This window comes from Cinclus cinclus, chromosome Z (genome assembly GCF_963662255.1).
Source record: "Cinclus cinclus chromosome Z, bCinCin1.1, whole genome shotgun sequence".
Classification (NCBI taxonomy): domain Eukaryota; kingdom Metazoa; phylum Chordata; class Aves; order Passeriformes; family Cinclidae; genus Cinclus; species Cinclus cinclus.
In genome coordinates this window covers 56601363-56621676 of record NC_085084.1, presented here as the reverse complement: position 1 = coordinate 56621676, position 20314 = coordinate 56601363, and the positions used below count along the sequence as shown (strand labels likewise).

General features: G+C 36.2%; 1 protein-coding gene across 1 annotated transcript in view; it reads left to right on the top strand.

Annotated features, from left to right (window-relative positions):
- Positions 1 to 20314, top strand: part of KDM4C (lysine demethylase 4C) — a 236830-nt gene that overhangs the window by 201429 nt on the left and 15087 nt on the right. The window contains exons 21-22 of the mRNA XM_062514063.1: positions 3529 to 3714; positions 9930 to 10100. Of these exons, the coding sequence (XP_062370047.1) occupies positions 3529 to 3714; positions 9930 to 10100 (357 nt within the window). The remainder of the gene's footprint in view (positions 1 to 3528; positions 3715 to 9929; positions 10101 to 20314) is intronic.

Below are 20314 nucleotides of genomic sequence, written 5' to 3'. Positions count from 1 at the left end.
GTCCTAGTATTTCAAATGATACATAAAAGGCAAAAAAATGGCAAATATATAAAAGCAGGTGAGAATATACAAATCAGTTACTGGCTAGTAGTTAACAACCATCTGCAGCAGCAGCAGCAGAACTCTTATGGAATGATTTTTAGTAATACTTGGAAATCTAATAATTTTTAGAGGCTGTCTTGAAGTAGCTTCTTTCTGTAGCATTTAATGCTTTACTACAGTGAACTCCTTCACTTAAGTCATTCTGATTGCCAAGACATAGAGATAATTTTGGGGAGAAATCAATACTCAAAATTGCTTCCTAAAATCCATCCCTGGCTTTTTGCTGCGACCTCAGCTTGTGCTTATTTTTATAAATCCTTCCATCAGAAAATGCTGCTACTGTGATTAATTCATGATCCTTTTAGGGACTGGAATTTTATTTACAAATACCACTCTTTTTGAGGGAAGCAATTTCTAAATCTTTAAATAAGGATGCATAAAAATTATTACAAAAGTTACCAGTGAGCTGTCTTTTGCAAAATGCTGACATCCAGTTTCTTCAAACTAGTGTTTTAAAATCCATTCTGTTTATAGATTTGCAGACTATTAACATTAAAGAGCTGTTCTGTGATAATGAAATTCATTTGCAGCAGACTATTTTTCTTTTGGGGGGCAAAAAGAGGTCATGTCACAATCCAGAAAATTGCAGTACATTGTTCTGCCCTATATTCTTAATCTCCAGTTATATAAACAATTTTATTTATTTTCCAATTCATTTTGCATCTGGATCTCTGATTAAGATTGATCCTCAGCTATTTTCCCCCTGCTTTGCACTAATATATAGCAATCACCAAATGAAAATTATAATTCTTCCTAGCTGTCTAGATTTGGTTTAGCTGGTAGGAACAGTAGTTTCAAGTGACTGAAAAACTGTCATTTGGGCATTGAATTAGCATTATTGTATTTTAGAAAATGTGTTCATGGCATATCAAGTTTGTTAGTTTCACAAGTAGCAAACTTATATACCTAAATATAAGGTTTGCCCTAACAGAGAGGTGTTTTGACCTTTTATTTTGCAGGAATAGTTTGGGATTGGTTCCATTCTATATGATTCCTTCATTTTACAAACTTACCAAAGTCAGACTTCAGGGAAGAGTTGGGGAGAGAGTGAAACCTCAGTCTTCACAGCCAGTAGCTCCCTTTCTTCCCTTGGGATTCTGATGCTTTTTTCCTTTGGTCACTTTCAGTGGGATTGTTTTAATTTTTTTTTCTACATTTCATAATCTTTTTTTTATTATTTTCATGTTTCACCACACTAATAAATAATATTAACATACAAAGAAAAAAGTTGAAAAATATTTTGCGAGTGAGAGTGTGAGAAATACATTATTTTTCACAAGCCAGGGAGGGGGAGAATTGCCAGTATGGACCAGACACAGCACAGTTCAATTTACTACTTATAGCTAATATACAGTTTGGTATGTAGTTCAGCTGATGTTCCAAAAGTCTCTGCAAAATAGATGTTTTATAGCTTGCTGTGCTTTTATTTTACATGTTCTGATTTTACTTACCAATTAAAGTGGATTGACTATTCAAGGTATAGTTTCAAATATGAAGGGGCTTTTTCTCTTACATCTGAATGGGGCCATGCTGCCTGATACAGTTATGCAAGCTGTAGTTTGCTTCAACACTATACTTTTATGTCTCATGCCTCAGTCTGAGAGTCATTGTAAAGCTGAGATACATCTGTCTGGAATTTCCACTTAGTAGGTTCTGAATATGTATATATAAAAGAAAGCTCTATTTTTCCCTTGGAAAGCAGTTACTCCACTTACCTGATAATGACCTCATGCACATGAATACAAATGCACCACAAGATATCAGCATAAGCGAAGTCTCTGAAACATTTCTTTTCATGGCAAAATCATCTTTACCTCTTATTAGTCTTTCCAACCCGATGGTGGAGTGAGCTGAATTCAGGTCCTTTTAGTGAATGATAGCTAAAACTTTTCCCTATATTCAGATGCTAGGCAACGATCTTGATTTCTGCTTGTGTAAAGCCATGCAGGCAGGTTGCTTTCAAAGATTGAATGTGAAGGCAGAACTTGAAGAGTATTTCACATTTGGGTTGATACAGGATGTAGGACCAGTGAGCTTGACAGGGCTAGGCCTTACCAAAAGTATTATTTCTGTCACAAACTGCATGCCAGAAGCCATTGAAACTATTTAACTGCTGAATTATACAATAAAATTCCTTCCAGTTTTATACAGAATATGAAAATCAAGAAACAATAGAGAACAAAGTTCTTTGATCACCTCTGAATAAGAATTAGATGTGAGTTAACAGTAAACACTTTGAATTATTAATCATGCAGCAAAACCACATCAAAATTATTTTTACTTGTGTTCTTAACGTAGGCAGATGAGTATGTTTAACAAATTGGTGGGCAGCAAATCTAGAAGAAATAGAAATAAGCAATGTTCCAAGAATATGTTTTATTAAATTCATGGTTTTGTGACATTGCATAAAATCTGTTTATATTAGCTGGGATAATTTTGTGATCATCAATAACATTTGCATTTTGTTAGCCATGCTGAGAGCTATCAGAGGATAATTCTCATATGTGATATAAAACAGTTGTCCATAGAAGTTACTGAAGTTATTATTCTGTCTAGTGTCCTTGCTAATGCCTTGTGGTGGCAGGGTACAGTTTGTCATTATTGTGTTTTTTAGTATATTAGAACTTATTCCCCAGACTTACTTAGCTTATATCCCTTTGTCTTCTTTTCCTGTTGGCTCATTACTTGTGTTACTTACAAAATAGTGACATTATTTTGATTTGGTCTTCATTTTGGCAAAAGAGAAAAAACAGTGTCTTGATGCTAGTAAGGCTGTTGACATATGAGTACATGACATGGAGGAAATACAGCATACTGTGCTGACATTTTATTAAATACTCAACCAATGAAAACCAGGCTAAAAAATAAAAGTGGTCTTGGGAACACAGCCTTCAACTGTGGAATTATGCAAAGGCTTGAGATAAAGAAAATGTCTCTAACTTAGAGGAGATTTATCCACTGTTAACAGGCTCTTTGAGGATATTGTAGAAGCTGTTTCCTGAATGTGTTAGATTAGCCATTTTTCAAAGACTGTCTAATGATATATTTAGTCCAGCTTCATAGTAGGGAACAAAATCAAATGATTTTCAGAATATGGAATTTAAAATTAAACTTTAAAATCTCTATCTATCTCTCTCTCTCTCTCTATCTCTACCTCCATCTCTATCTCTCTGTCTGTTTTCTTGTTATCACACTGGAACAGATTGTGTTCACGTTTATATAAAAAGGCAAGGCAAAAGTGCTATGTATTAATTAGATTACTAAGTTGCCTTGTAATTCTTAAATGCTGTTCCTTTCACTGTGCATATTGTAAGGTGAAAAATGTAGTCATTGGATCACAAGTAACTTTTTGGTCTTTGAGTTACTTGCAGGAATCATTGAAATTGGAGTAATACAGAAAATACTCTGTTTATTTTGCTCCTACAGAAATGTATCTTCTGCAGGCAGAGAGTTAAGAAAATGTCTGGTGCCTGCATTCAGTGTTCATATGGACGCTGCCCAGCATCCTTCCATGTTACCTGTGCCCATGCTGCAGGAGTGCTGATGGAACCTCATGACTGGCCATATGTTGTCTACATCACGTGTTTCAGGCACAAGATCAACCAAAATATGGTAAAGAATATGTTTTCTTATTTGTTAAATTATGGAATTGCAGAATTAAAGTAAGTTTCCAGAGTAAATGGAGGAGAGGATCCACACTATGTATTATCATCATTCTGTCTATCATATTTTCATGAGTAGCAGTCCTTTACAGCTTGAAGGTTTTTCCTTATGCTGTTATCTGGGAGAAGTGATACCTGATATACCTAATACATTTTAAAATTTAAAGTCCTTGTTGAGTATATTGTTTTGACAACTAGAACAAATCTCTGAATTCTCTGTTTTGTTAACCTGCAGTGTATTATAAATACCCAGATCACAATATCTTGCAAATACTCACAGATCCTGTGAGATAATGGATGTGTTGTATATGTAAAATCTTCATTCTGCAGCCAAAGAGTCTCTTGAAATATCCAATTATAATTATGCTGTCATCTGGCAAAGTAACACTGGCATGCCATGAAAATTCATGTTATGACTGCCTTTTTATTTCTGTTCTGTGGTGAGGAGCCTTTAATTTTAGATGAGACATGGTGAAGGATTAGTTTGATGTCTTTTACTTGAATAAATGGTTAGTATCTCAGTTAAGAGAGAACTTTTGCTATTCATCTTGGGCTTTTAAAGGTGTATTTTATCTCTTAGCAAACCAGAAGGAAGGAGCTTGGTAAGTTAGTTAAGTTGCAATTTTTTTCACCTTTATATATTAGAAGTGAAAGACATAAACCCAGGTAATGTCTGTATAATAGATGTTGTTCTCTTGAGAGCTTGTCAGTGAATCCTTGGTCATAATGACAAGAGTTAATAAGACTGCTGAAGAGTAGGTTTCTTCCAAATGTACTAAATTGTAATGCCTCCCAACTAGAGTAATCAATCCTGAGTGTTCAGTCTGCAGGTGATTTTTAAAAAGGGAGACATATTGTTTATCCCTGTTCAAGATTTCCATAGAATTGTTAAGTTTTATAATATTTTTGTTTTCCAAAATGAATAAATATGTTGAACCAGCACACTTTATGTGGTTTTAATTACTTTAAACATTTTATAAGAAAATTAATTTGGTTTGAAAAACAAAAAAACAAACTTAAACATCTGTCTGTACAGGCAACTTAAAATACTCTCCTTGGGGTTTTTTGAAAACATTATCATTGGTTGAAAATTACTGAATTAAATTCATGGCCAGTAAAAATAGGGTCAACATTTCCCAAATGTTTTGAGTATTTTTTGGGGACAAGTTTTATAATCTAAGTGGTGGGATTTACATGAGTCCCATAAATTCCATGCTTTCTTAGTGATTCTCTTGACCTATATTAGGTAGTGTAGAAGAAAAGAAACTATGGACAAAACCAGCATTTTGTGTGGCTATTGTTTAAGAGATTGTGTGAAGGACATTGAAAGTGTCTTGGAATTAGACTATTACATCCTTTCCTGAAACTCAGCACTAACGTTTTGGAAAAGATTCACTATTTTTACCTTTTTCACCCCCATGGCTCAGCTAAAAGTCAAGTCTGCGGAAGAGAAATAGAAGTTATGCTTTTGTGTTTTCAATGGGCCAAAATTTGGAAAGGGCAGATACTCTGTTAAAGAATGTTTTTCTGTAAAATTCTTAGTTTACTCCTGAGACAAAGGAGATTGCCATATGTTTTTAAATACTTGGTTTTATACTCTGTCTTTTGGATAATTAATCTAATCACATCTTTAAGCCTTTGGAAGTTTTCTCACCATTGGTTTTCTTGTTATGCTTTTCTTAGCTATTAGCTATTCCTTCATGCAGAAATAACATTTCTCTTCACCATTAGGCATAGCAATGTATCTCACTTCTAATCAACTTTTTTTTTGCCTGTTGTTTTAGTTTCCTTGCTTAGAAGCAGAACAGGGAATCATGCAGACTGAAATATTATGCTCACTTAAAAAATTTTTACAGGAGTCAAATAGATTATCTTGTCAGTATGAAAAAAAAATCTCTTCTGGTATTTAGCAGAAAACATTGTTCATAAAGCAAGGACAGTATTATTTCTCCTAATTTCAAGGAAAAAAAATTAATGGTCTGATTTTTCATTAATATAGACTCTAAATATTGTGTCTAAATGCTCAATCACAATCTTTGTACTGACTCAGTGTTTGCTGCTTTCTTCAAGTTAAAAAAAAAAAATCAAAACCCAAAAACTCAACAATCAAAGAATGACTTCTGGGCTCTAGGAAAAATTGTGACGTATACCTATAGTGCTATTTTAATAAGTAAATCAATGAGGGTGCTCAACAAAAAAGGCCTGCCTGCAAATGTGTATTATTACTATTATTAGCATATCTCTTCACCTCGGGCAAGGGCTTATTGTGTACATCCAACTTATCTATGCCTGTGAATGCAAGCAAAATTTTTCAACATACTGTCATAAATCTTTTTCACTGGGGATCAGGTTCTGCATTGTCTTCAGTAGAGTGTAATTTTGTTGTCAGTCATTAAAAATGACTGATACTGGGGTCTTCTGAAGAAAAATCATCAAGGAAAATCAAAAGGGAAAGCAATAATCCTTGAATTCATCTGGTGCTGCCAAATTAAGTAAATACAGAACTACTAAGAGCTGGAGTTTTTAAATGTTGATATGACTTTTCAAAAATATGCTTCCATGCTCATGGAAAAAACTAAACGAGTCTCTTGCATAGGCTGAAGGTATAGTTTTAGAAAAAGCACAAAAATTTGTTAGCTGAACCAGTTTTTCTATATGGAGTGTTTTGGGTTATTGCTGTCATTGCCTATAATATCTTTTAAGTAAACTGACTGTCAATATGCAAGGAAGGCTCTGTTATTTGCTACTTCCAGGTTGTGGTTTGGGTTTGTTTTTTTGCCTTTTTTTCTCCTTGGTTTTGCTTGTCTCTGGACATGAAACATCCCTCGCACATTTTTGTCATCGAAACTGCAAGAACACATGGAAGTACAGTTGAGAATAGGTGCTGCAGATGGATTTGTTTTGATTAAAAGAACTTGTTCATACACAAGAAAATGAGAAAAAGGAGTTGTATGAAACTATTTTAACAGAAAGAAAAACCCAAATCCAGCCCCAAAACATCTACATAGGCCCTGTGGATCAGAGAAAGTCAGCTGGAGACAAACCTATACTCACAGCTATTTCCTTTGAAAATTGTGAACAGAAGGGGCTATCTAGATAGCCCCAGTAACATTTGAAAGAATAACAATATTTAGAAGAGGCAAAGACAGAACATGCAAGCACCTGCTGTTGCTGGTTTTGGAGTTACTTAAAATTGCCTTCTACTATTATCTGGAAGTTTCTAACCTCTGTAGCACACAGGGAATGAAGGCATGCTGTCCAGTGGAAGGGGTTGATCCTTTTTCTGTTGAATACCTTAGTGATGGAGTGTCATTGTCTGCCCCTCTCTGCTAACTACTACCAGCCCACAGGTATCTCAGAAAGACTGAGCAATACCTTCAGAAGGACACGTTATTCAAAAATCATGAGCTGGATTATTTTTGAAATGTCATGCATAATTTCTGTGCTGAAACTGGAATTCCAAGGAGAAAACAATGACATGAGATTTAAGTTCTTGTATGGAAAAAGTCTCAATCCTTCTAGGATCTGCTGTTGAAAATTGTAACCTGACAATGTTGCCAGGTATTTAGATGTACATAGATACCTACTTCATGATAGTTACTATGAATTCATATTCACATTGTTTGTGTGCTTAAGGTTTTTGTTTCCTGCCATACAGAAAATGAAGGAGAAAGTAGTTTTCCCCTTTATCTTTTTGAAATTTGCACACAGAAGGGGAGATTATCTTTCTTTGTATCTGGTTGTTTTCTGTATTTCTGCCACTATCTCAGTTAATTCTTGTCTTTGGCACCATTAAAGAAAATCATGCTTTTTAAACTACAGCTTTCTCAATAATCTGGTAACTACCACAGATGTTTCTTTAATCTGATAGACTCCCTTACATAACAGCTGTTCTTTCTGATCAAAAATGACATTCTTAACATCAATAAATTCTTAAGATTTTCTGTCAGGAAATGTTTTCTGGGACGTGCAATCAATTACAGAGTGTGCTTGTGAATATGTTTTTCTGGGAAATAAATTAAGAATCCTATGAAGATACCGTACTAAAAAATAATCTCCTTGAGCTAGAATGCATTTCTGGGTTTTATTACTTTTTCTAATGAGAAATGGCATTCCTTATCTGAAAATTTTATCATTAAATGAATCTGTATTGTCTCTTAAAATATTATAATTTGCCCTCAATCTGCTCTGAAGAGTTACCATCTTCCTTCAGAGAAGATTTAAATCTTTTAATAGAGCAATATCTCCTTGAGTTTCTGCAGTATAATACTTTTTCTATTATCACGTGGAAGTAAATCAATTAATAGTCTCTAGTTTACATGTGATCCACCTCTGTCCCTACCAAAACTGAATACAATAAAATAGAAAATTGAAAGATAAATTAATATATATGTTTACGTATGTTTCAAGATTGGATAAAGCTAATGGGCGTTTTAATGCTCCTATGATAATATAAGTCAATTGCTATTTATGTAGATAATGTTTATAATCTATAGACAGTTAAAATGAAGAAGTAATAATTTTATTATACATGTAATGGTTAAATAATTTGTGAGTATGCTCAGGACATTATTTCTAGGTATACACTGGGAAATGTTTTAGGAATATCTTTGAGTTTTACTATCAAAGGTGACCTCAACTAAATCCTACAAGTGTTTGTGACAGGCAGCTCTGACACAAAGAGATTTAGTGCAGTGCCTATAAAAATGGCACAATGTATTTGTACTTGGTATGTCCTTAGGCTTCAGCAGCAGAGAGGTTTAAAAATTTTAAATCCCATAAATAGGTCCAAGGAAGAAACCCAGTGGTGACAAGAAGTCAGAACAAAAACAGAAGTCTTCAAGTTTAGGGTGGGTTTTTCCTCTTATGCCAAAGCATTTACTTTACTGCTAATACTCAAAATTTAACTAAAAGAACTGATGCTGTTCTTCATTCTTTTCAATTCTACTAATAAAAATCCTACAGCTATAGGATATTCCAAATTTTTCATAAGACAATTTTAAGACTATTATATTGACTGAAAAATTTAATGCATTTGAAGATTTCAAAAGCAGTGTTAGGAAATTTGATGATTACTTTGGTGTGGATTGTATATAAAAGTATTCTTGTACAGTTTATATAAACATTTGTAATAAAAAATATTTCCTCTTTAAATATTCCAGTGCACATGCATGTTACATAACAAGAAATATTCAACTCTTCAGGTGTAGCCAAACTCACAACAGCTCCCAGTTGCATAAAAACAGTGGACCTTTGTGAAATATTGAATAGTCAAGCTCATAAGAAAGAAGTGCCTTCTGTGTGTTGCTTGAATGAAAAGATACCGATTTTATATTTCCTGGTGAAGAAGGTTGCTTTTAAAGTGGAAGGTTCATGGTATGAGCTTCTTAGGAAGGATTTCCTTCCAACAAGGTTCCAGTATTTCTATATTTATAGAATCCATCAAGTAGTTATTGATGTAGAATTTTTGCATAGTTTAACAACCCTGCTAGTCTTCTCATTGATATAATTAGCACTGGAGAATTATAAGTGAAAAAATAAATATTTTTACTCATATACTATGCAAGTAACTGATAAAGACTGATCAGCGCTGTTTGGAGCTTTAGAGCAAAAGTTCTGCACATTGTGAGTTAAGGAGTTCCTCAGGTACACTGCTGTAGACAGCTTTGGCAAGAGCTGGATATGCAATTAATTACTGCATCTCACTGGGCAAAATTTAATTCTGTTATGTAGAATCATATCTACATAATCATATCTACATATCTATACAAAAATCTAGTATTTCAAAATCTCATAATTAAAAAATATCACAACCATACTCTTGGTTCATCACGTCTTCAGAAAAATTCTACAAGTTATCCTACAAATAAAAATTACAAAATTTTCTAATTATATGTTATTGATGTAATACAGAATAGCTTTAAGGCATCAGTTGCAGAAATAGACTTTGATCTGATATTATTCAGATATCATTTGTTTTCCCAGAAAGTGGAGAAATTTTGTATGTAAAAGAAACTATGTTAACACAATTGAATTAAATTAATTTAATTTGAAGTTTTTTCTTGGGTGGTGAGCTGTTATCAACCCTGGTTTTACATTGATAATTTTTTTAATAAGTAAGCTGGCATTTTAAATTAATTTTTTCTTTTAATTTTTTTTTTCAAGAGAGCTAAAGTATGTGGGAAAGCCATTACAGTTGGGCAGACAGTCATCACAAAACATAGAAATACACGATACTATAGCTGCAGAGTGATAGGAGTGACATCTCAGCTTTTCTATGAAGTGATGTTTGATGATGGCTCCTTCAGTCTGGATACCTTTCCTGAAGACATTGTAGTAAGTACTTTCTCAGATTCCTATTCATTCTGGTTTGTTTTATTTTATTTTTGGTTTTGGGGTGCACTTTTGTGGAATTTGATTTTTTTTTTTTTTAATTGGAGAGTTGGAACCTCTTGAACTACTTCTTACAACCTTGAGGAAGTAAATTCTTAATATTCAGTTCATGTTTGTTGCTTTAACTGCTGAGAATGATTATTTTCTAATGGGCTTCCAAACCTTGGTTGTTCTAATAATTCTTTGCCATTTGACCAAATGAATCAAAAGTAATCTTAGAAAATCTTTTAATTAAATAAGAAGTACGTATTTAATAAAGGATATGAAAGAGGGAATACCATATATCCTTCTCTGTCACTTAGAGATAACTTCTAAAAATTCCTTGCAGAATAGAAATCTTATGCTGTAATGTGAAGAATAGCTCTGAAGAATCTGTTCAACAACTTCTTTACTCTTCCTGATATTTAGTTTATGAGATTACACTATTAATGATAAAAACCATGAGGGAGAAGATAGTAGTTTATCTATATGAAGTATAGTTTATTACATTTTCAAAAATCAGCTGAGATTTTGATTTCCCTTATGCACTTACATAAACTACCATGGCTCTCGTAACTTTTAAAGACCACATTGTGCACTTGGACACATGAGCAAAATTTACAATTGAAGTTCCCCTCCATGTTTGCATTGAATACATTGGATGTTGGGCTTTGTGGTGTTCATTGAGTGCCCTTTCACATCTTTCTCATGCTGTGCCTCTATTAGTCATTTACCTTCAAGGTCCTTGGAGTCCATTATGCACTGAGCACATGCTTTTGGTGTACGTCCTACTGCCTTCTAAAAGTTAAAGTCTCCAGGAACCACTGATACACAAAAGTGCTGTTTGTTGCAGGACCACTTTTCATTTAGTCCTGTTTGGTATGTAGAGGGGAAGAGCCTGTCTTGCACAACGGTGCCAGAGAATAGTGGCTTTGCAGCTCATGGGATGCAACTCCTACAAGCTCTCCACATTTTTCTTCTGTGAAAGTCTGAGCTCTTCTGCTTTCTGCATACCTAATATTTTCCTGAAAGTAGCATTAACTGACAAATATAACAGTGGAAAGTATACTGTTGTTCTTCGAAACTTCTTGGTTATTAAAAGTCTGGCATCTTTTGAAAATATGGTATTTAAAAGCATGCATTTCATGCAGTGTTTGGGGATTGAGCTGTTTACCCCCAGTGGTCTGAATAGAAGTCAGTCAGCAAATCTCTTACACGTTTTTGAAATATATCCTTTAATTCAAAACACTACAAAAGTCTCCATTTATGATCAAAGACATTCTGATTTAGAATGATCAAGATAACTTAAGTAAATGTGGCTGTATTTTTATTAGACATCCCTTTTGTAAATGCCTGCATCGAGGATCTATGAGGCAAAGATGAGGAACTGATTGTTATCCTAGTGGGGGAGTCTGGTCTGGAGCTAAGAATAAATGTAATCAGGTCTGGAGATGCTACAGTGCTTCTCAGATAGTGGATGAACAACATATAATTATGTAATGGAAACACCAAATGAATTTCACATTCCTTAGAGAAATCTTGTGTTTTCATCAGAGAGTATACCTGCAGCAGTTACTGGAACTGAAAAAAAAGTGGTTTTTTCTTCTTCTCAGGCTAAAACTTACTAATCCATGCAATGTGCATATCAGGTGTTAGTGCTGCTGGGAGGACTTGTTCATCTAATCTGGTGTGAAAGCAATGCTGCTGCTTGTTGATGAACTTATTTTTCTCATCTGTTTTCACTTTTCATCCAGCTCATAAAGATAGCAGAATCTTTTTGCTCTTCCAGTATGTGCTGAATCTACTACATAATTTCATCTCGGCTCACAATAGACCAGAATTCCAATGTTCAGGCACAGTGATTTATTTTTAAGGAGGAAAAGAGGGAGCAGGGAAAATTCAGTCTTGAAGCTTCATGAAACACTGAATTCAATAACTACCAAATCAGGATATATATTGTTCTCATGTATATTTTTCTTGATTTGTTTTAGCATTTACTAAGTATATGAGGTGGAGAGTTACTAAGTGTGTTAACTATTGACAGATATTTAGATTTTCAAATTTCAACATTATTTACTGCATGGGTGTATGTTGGAGGTTGGTTCTTTCCCTTTTCCCTCTGTAGAATTTTCCCCATTGTTATGCTAAGATACCTGGGGCCTGGGCCCTGGTGACAAGGGGGAGGAGAGAGAGGAGAGAAACCCTGCGAGATTCAAACAGCCAGAAGAGCTGATGGAAGGCTCTGGATCGGCCCCATTTCCCCTGCGGAGTTTTGATGAGAAGGACGATCGCCACCGCAGCCGCATTTCTGCCATCCCAGCGTCAGGAGCCATCCTCACTGCTGTCAGACCCTGCCCTGCTGCCTTCTCGCTGTAACCTGCCACCATCCAGCACTCTGCTGAGCACCAGGACCCACACCGTGAGCGGAGAGCTCTCTCTCCATCTCTCTCTCCCCCTGGGACAGCGCTGCCATCACCCCCAGCCCTCCTGCGGCTCTGCGGGACCCGCCCGCCCCCGGCACCAGGAACTGCAGCTCAGGGAAAAGGTGCCTGTAGCCAGAAAGGGACTGGGATTGAGTTACTGTTCTGTTTGTGGGTAATTTCATAGCTGTTGTTGTTCTTGTTTGTCTTGTTAGTTATACTAGTAAAGAACTGTTATTCCTACCCCCATATCTTTGCCTGAGAGCTCCCTTAATTTCAAAATCATAATAATTTGTAGGGAGGAGGGATCACATTTTTCAGTTCAAAGGGAGGTTTCTGCCTTTCTTAGCAAATACCTGTCTTTCAAACTAGGACAGTGTTATACCTGACTTCTTAGATGATTCTCTCCTCAATTACACGATTTAAACCTAAGAGTCAGCTGTCCAATCTGCTAACAATATGTTTTCATTTGGCCCAGAAGGTGTAAGAGATGTAAAGAAGTATATGGATACAATCTCTTCCTGGATGCAGGACAAATTCATCGTGTAACTTACGGGAAGACTACAGTAAGGCGGACAGTGCATGGTATCGTAAAGGACCTGAGATGACAACTTTAACAGTTAGTTTAATGATGCATGCACACAACTAGGGAGTGCATATACTGCAGTCCTAAATAACTGATACCAGCAGACAGCATGTGTGTGTGCCACTTGCCACTACTTGAAGTCTTAATGCTCCATAACTTGTCAAACAGCCCCTAGCACAGCACCAAGAATAGTACTGTTCTGACCAGTAGGCTAGATGTCAGTTCACAGATTATGCATCAGGAAGTTTTTCAGTTATTTGGTCTGATCATTTAGGAAGATTATCCCACAATTGCTTTTTTTGCTTTTGTTTTTATACCTAATGGCTATGGCTCTGGTGTACCTTAGCATTTTGCTAGAAATTATTGCTCTTGGTATATAGCTAGAAGATTTATTTTTTTCTGTATATATTGTGGCTGCCAATATGCCTTTTATATATATAAATATATGTTTGTACAAATTTTGGATGTTGTTGCCATGTTACCTTACTAAAATCACAGAAGAACAGGGAGGCTTTGCAGTATACATGTTTGGGGAGAGATAGATACCACCATATTATATTGATTGCAAGGAATAAAATAGATAATTGTAGAGTGAAGCATGCTTTGAGTCTGTCAAGAGGTCTGATTACAAGAGAGCTGAGCACACACCTCCTGAAATAGTAAACATCCTTCCAGGCTCTTGCCCCATTAAGTGCCCTGGTCCTTCTGTGGTAAGTTTACAGAGAATTCTGTGATGTCATGGATTCAACTTGTGGTTAACAAGAAAACTAGGTGAACAAATATGAGTGTAATTGCTGCTGTGGCATAACCACACTGTGCTTTAGTTTATTTATAAGTGTATAAATGTTGGTGTTATCCATTGAGAAGGTAAAATTGCTTTGTTTGTAGTCATGTCCACAAACCAAAAACTTTACTTATTAAAATCTATAAATCAAATAACATTGTTTTAACATGGTAGCTTATGGAGTACTGCTATAATTATTCCTTAAAAACAAGAGTATCGTAAGTGTTGGTGAAAGATACATGTTTGGAAGAACAATTGATCCTGTATTCAGGAGTTTATGAGGATTTTTTGCATAACCACAACTTGGTAGTTTTCTGAGGTTCTGATAAAATCCAAAAGACATTCTCTTTAAAAAGTATATACTACTTCTGATTAAGGCATTCAGATTATAAATGTCAAAAGCAGGAATGGGAAATTAATTTTCACAGAATTATATAGGTAAGAAAAGACCTTTAAAATCATTGAGTTCAACCATTAACTTAATACTGAAGAGGCCACCATGTCCATAAGTGCCTCTGCATGTCTTTTGACTGCAGCCAGGGCTGTTGACTCCACCTTTTCCCTGGGCAGCCTGTTCCAGTGCTTGATAACCCTTTTGATTAAATTTTTTCCTCATTTCCAATCTAAGCCTTCACCAGGGCAACCTGAGGCAATTTTCTCACATCTTACAAGGCACTAGTTGTTCCTGGGGCAAGAGGCCAGCTTGCACCTGGCCTACACCCTCTGTCCAGGCAGCTGTAGAGAGTGATAAGGTCACCCTTGAGCCTCCTTTTCTCCAGGATAAACCCCAGCTCCCTCATCCACTGCTTGTAGAGCTTGTGCTCCAGAGCCTTCACCAGCTCCATTGCCCTTCTCTGGACAGGCTCCAGCACCTCAATGTCCTTCTTGGAGTAGGGGGTCCAGAACTGAACACAGGATTTGAAGTGTGGCCTCACCACTGCTGAGTAGAAGGGAGAAATCCCTGCCCTGGTCCTGCTGGCCACACTATTGCTGGTACAGCCCAGGATGCCATTGGCCTTACGCAAACCTGGAATGTTTGTGTATGCTCACATACTCAGTGCTGCTTGGGATTGTTGTGACTCAAGGGCAGGACCCAAAGCTTGCCGTGGTTGAACTTTTCACCACTGGCCTTGGCCAACCCAATTTGTTATCCTCTGCAAAATGACTGTTCATTTGATCCTGTTGTACAGGTCATCAAGTGAAATTATTGAACAGAACTGGCCTCAGTACTGAGCCCTGGGGAACACCAGCTCCCAGCTGGATGTAAGTACATTCACTATCACTTTGAGCCCAGACTTCAGAAGGTTTTTTACCCACTGAACAGTGTGTCTGCCCCAACCAAGTCCCCAGTTTCTCCAGGGGAATGTTGTGTAAAATGCCATCAAAGGCGTTCCAAAAGTCCAGGCAGACAACATGTACAACCTTTTCCTTATCCATTACATTTGTCACCTTGTTACAGAAGGAGATCCTGCTGGTTAAGCAGCACCTGCCTTTCACAAACCTCTGCTGGCTGGGCCTTATTATGTCATTGTACCGCACATGCTGTTGCATGATGGCATGATGACTTGGGATAGTTTGCTCCATGACTTTCCTTGGCACTGAGGGAAAGTTCTACTTTCCCTGGCACTCAGTCTGACAGGCCTGTAGCTCCCTGAGTTCACATTTTGACCCACCTTGAGGATGGGTGTAACATTTGTTACCTCATTCAACTGGGACCTCCAAAGTTAGCCTGAGTTGCTGGTAAATGATGCAATGTGGCTCAGGAAGCTCTTCAACCATGTCCCTCAGTAGTCCTGGGTGGATCCTCCCATTCCCATAGACTTGTGTGTGTCTAAATGGTGTAGCAAGTTGGTGACCATTTCCTCTTGAATTATTGGTGCTTCATTCTGCTCCCTACCCCTGTCTTCCAGCTCAAGGACTGGTTCTCACAGAACAGCTGGTATTAAAGTCTAAGGCAAAGAAAGCAGTTAAGGACCTCGGCCTTTTCCTCTTTCTTTGTCACTATGTTTCCCACAGCATTCAGTAAAGGATGTACATACTTTTTAGCTTTCCTTTTGGTGTGAATGTTTACAGAAACATTTTTCATTGTCTTTTATGTCAGTAGACAGATTACATTCTAGCTGGGCTTTGGCCCTTCTAATTTGTTCCCTGCATAACCTCACAACATCCTTGTAGTTCTGAGCTGGCTGCCTCTTCTTGTTAAGGTGATAAACTCTCCTTTCTTTCCCGAGCTCCAACTAGATTTCTCTATTCAGAGGTAATTTCAGGTCATTTTTGCATGTGTCATGTTGCTCCATCTGACATTTTGCTTGATTTTTGTCCAGTTTTTTTAAGTGGATGAAAAATTCAAGCATGAAAAAAGCACCACCTGTGAATTTTTTAACATACCAACAGTGATACCTGAATCCTCAACAGAATTTTGTTGATAAGTATTGCAAGTATCTTCCTCCAACAGTGGACCCAAGAAAGCCCTTAGTGTGAAGAGAAAATGAGGAGATTAAACTCTTTCTGTGCCTATCAATACTTTGCCACTGTGAGGACAGGGAGGAAGAGGGCTCTTGAGAACTCTGACAACTGAAGTACTTCACTGAAACTATTACAAAGATTACAATTTCTTACTGTGTTCACCTAGATTTCACAGCATCTAAAATTGTTATCCCTTGCTTTATTTGTTAAAGAAAAAAGGACAGAAAGAAACACGTTTTAGTTATTAGTATTTAAAGAAAAACCTGCTGGTGTGATAGCAATGTAGTTTAAGAATGCTAATAAACTAAAACCCTAACAATAACCCACAGCTTTTTTCAGTGAGGGACTTCTTTGCTATCCTCTACTATCCCAGACAACAAATGCTGACTTCATATCCTACAAAATTAAGAAATAAAAGTTTTTACATCCCATGACTTGCACTCTATTGTAAATGCATTCTACTGTATACACATATACTTTGTACACTGTGTGTAAATGTGCCAATTCTATCTGCTTTGATTACCATGGACTTACTGAGATTTTGCATGATCCTTCCTGGCTGAGATATCTGGTAGGGGCTCAAAGCTGTGAAGGCATTTATAACCTTAGGTAATTACCTTAGACAAGGGGAACTAATTGGGGTAATTTGCAGGTAAAGGAGTCAGGGTGAATACAGATTGTCCCAAGACAATTGGGTATTATTAGACAATTGAGAGACAAAACAGATCTGCTTCATCCTCCTTTAAGATGCAGAACAAATGGGATTTAGCTGGACAGTTTTTCAAAAATTATTTCCTCCAGGCTAGCTAAAGAGAATATTAATAGAAAACCATAATGTGTCATTATTTTGGTGGAACTTTTTTGCATGTGCAGATTAGAAAAGGTAGTTTTACTTTTGAGAGCTGTGAGTATCAGTGCTCAGGATGGAATTTCAAGAACAAAATCTTACTTGCTTTCAGGAGCTTCTCTCAAATTACTTAGTCTGTGACTACTGACTTCCTGTGGTTCAGGATGTGTGTGTATGCAGAAGTGATAGTCAGCTTCTCAGTATCTGTTATGTTAATACATTTGCCTCTGCTTTTGAAAAACCATAATTCTACTCCTTGAACAATAGATATTTGGAGATACTTGGCTAGTAAGTCTTGAGAGCCCATTTAATGTCGACCTGTATCTAAAAAAATAGAAGTTGTGATTCTAGCCCTAGTAATTCTGAAGGGAATTAGTGGCTGTGTTCTTTTACAACCTGTTTTACGAAGAAGGCGTGTTACTTTTCTTCCATCAACCTTATCTGGTATTATCAATGACTGAACTCCTGACTAGTTTCCAGCATTTTTTCCTTGTGATTTCTCTTCTGTATACTTTTCTCTCTTTATATTTTCTGACAATTCTTTTTCGCTTTTCTACCTGTTCAAATAAAAATTTTAAATAGTAGTGTTTGCTGCCTCTTTGTGAAAGATCCATTTGACTGCTGGCATACAATACTTGCTTATTGTTCAAGTTTTATTATAATGGCATGTAAATCTGTAAAAATAGCTAAAGAAATTAAAATGGTTGAATTTGCATATTTTCTGGGCAGTCTGTAGATTTTGGAGTGTCCAATACCACCATCACCAGCAGTTTCTGAGAATGTGAAATAGGAATGCATTGCATTTCTGAAGGTAGCAACAGGCTAGATTGTATTTGGTATAAACTTAGTCAAAATTTGTGAGAATTGTTTTCGTGATATGGGAAAAGAGACACAATGAATCTCAACTTTCTGAAAGGTTTCTTAACTGTGACATTGACTCTATAAACTAAATAATGTGCAATTCATGTTGGGCTGCTACAGTTGTTTTTCACCGCATTACAAAACTGCTGTGTAATTGAACTTACTACTCAGCAAGTTGTGTGATGTGATCATTGACAAGTAACTCTGAAAAATGTTGGAAAGCAAATTTGAGAGCTGCATGACCTGTCTCAGAAAAAAACCCATAGGTTTCTTTTCCTGACTTGATGGATCTATAGAGATTGTGTAGGATTTTGCATCCTTGTTCTATGAAATATTCCAATAACTTAAATATTTATATATGCTTTGAAGAATTTACTTCGAGTTTGTGAACAGAGAAAATTTATTTTAACACATTATTGTAGTTCTGAACTTTGTCACTAGATTGACATGTGCTTATACACACAATGCTAGGGTTTTGCATGTGAATAATTGTTTGCATCTTCTGAAAATGAATACAAATTAAGTCCTGTTTTTAAATGTCTTCTTTTAATAAGTTAACATCAAGCTATTTCAAAACCAAAGACTAAGTTCTATGGCTGCAGATTGAAGGGTTTTATTCCATTGTTTAATTCTTGAAGCTACAAAGCATCAACAGATGTAATAGTTTTATTTTAATCTAAAACTTGTTGTACGGTACTATAACTCTTGATTTAAGTGAGATTTAACTTTCACTTTACTCCATTATGGAGAACACAAAATAATTTTTCTGTTGCTTTTCCTCTTTTGTTTCCTATTACAGCAGAAAGACAGGCAACTTAGTTGATAATCATAAAGAATGAATATTGAACAGATTACAGACAAATTAAAGCCTCAGATATAGGTATTATCTTTATACCATTTCCTTGTAGAATAGCCTTTCCACTTTATGATGAAATGCTTTATGGGTCCTTAAGAATAATGATGTTAGATGAGTTGAAAGTAATGCCTCACAGCTCAGTAGGAGAAAAAAAATGGAAGATAAATCATTACTTTTCAGTTTATTTTAAGATGGCTGACTTTCCAGTTAGACAGGTGAGAGAAGGAAATACATTACAGTGTTTTTTGGGTTTGGAAAGACAATGTGTGTCCTTGTCCAGGACCACAGAGAATACAGCTGTGATGAGTCTGTGGAACATGGTGAAAGATCTAGAATTTGCACAGGAGTCTTTGAGATTAATTGGGTCTGCTGGGATTGGGATAGGAGCATTATTTCACCTCCCACATATTTTCTGAGGTAATTCAGGAATTGTAGGATTTTTTCATCTCTTAGTTTACAGTACTGGTGTGCAGAAGAAGATTGTTTCCAGACTTACTGGGGAGCAGTGGTGGAAGTGTTGGAAAACTTGCATTTTCCTTCATATGTGTGTTTCATCCTGAGGAAGGGGCAGGAGCAGCAAATGTGCTTGTCTTTGTTCTTGTCTGACTGTAACTGATTTACAGGGAGCCAGTATACAGATGGGCAGGATGTGAGACACTGGTGTAGCGTTCAGTCTCATCTGACTTTAATGTAAGCATAAGATAGGATTTTCTGCTGCGTTACAGAAGCCTTGTTCCTCATAGCAAATTAGGCACCCAGGTGTCCTTGGCAATTTCAGCTTCCTACTTCTGACACTCAGTTTTGTCCCATAAGAGTATATTGTACCCTTTAGTGTCCTCTTTAGCACACCTTACTGTGCTGCCCAGTACCAGCCTGGACATCCTAAGTCACATTCTACAAAGTTGGTTTGACTTGTTGTCTTCTGGGCAATTCGGTTTCTATCAATTAGCATTATGCACAAATTTGTGTTATTAATACTTTGCTGAAAGGCTATGCAGTGATTAAAATAGTAACTTTTTAAGCTGGATAGAAAATAAGAAATATTTATGTGAGAATGCATGGTCCTATTTATATTCCAGTTTTCCTCTCTAAAAGCATAGATTCATTTTGCAGAACATTCAATAATATTTTAAAGGCAACATATTATGCATAAATTTAAAATATTTTTACACTCCCATTCTGTGATTCAAGGCTAAATTTGTTGAGTTACAGTAACTGTTCTGTTAATCTGGTGATTTCACTGAATTTATACCAATTCAAAATCAGAACTGCACTCCTGGGAATCAGGCCTTCTCTTTCAAATGTTAATGCACTGTGTAAATTGCTGTTCCTATTTAGATAAAAATCTGACTGTGACA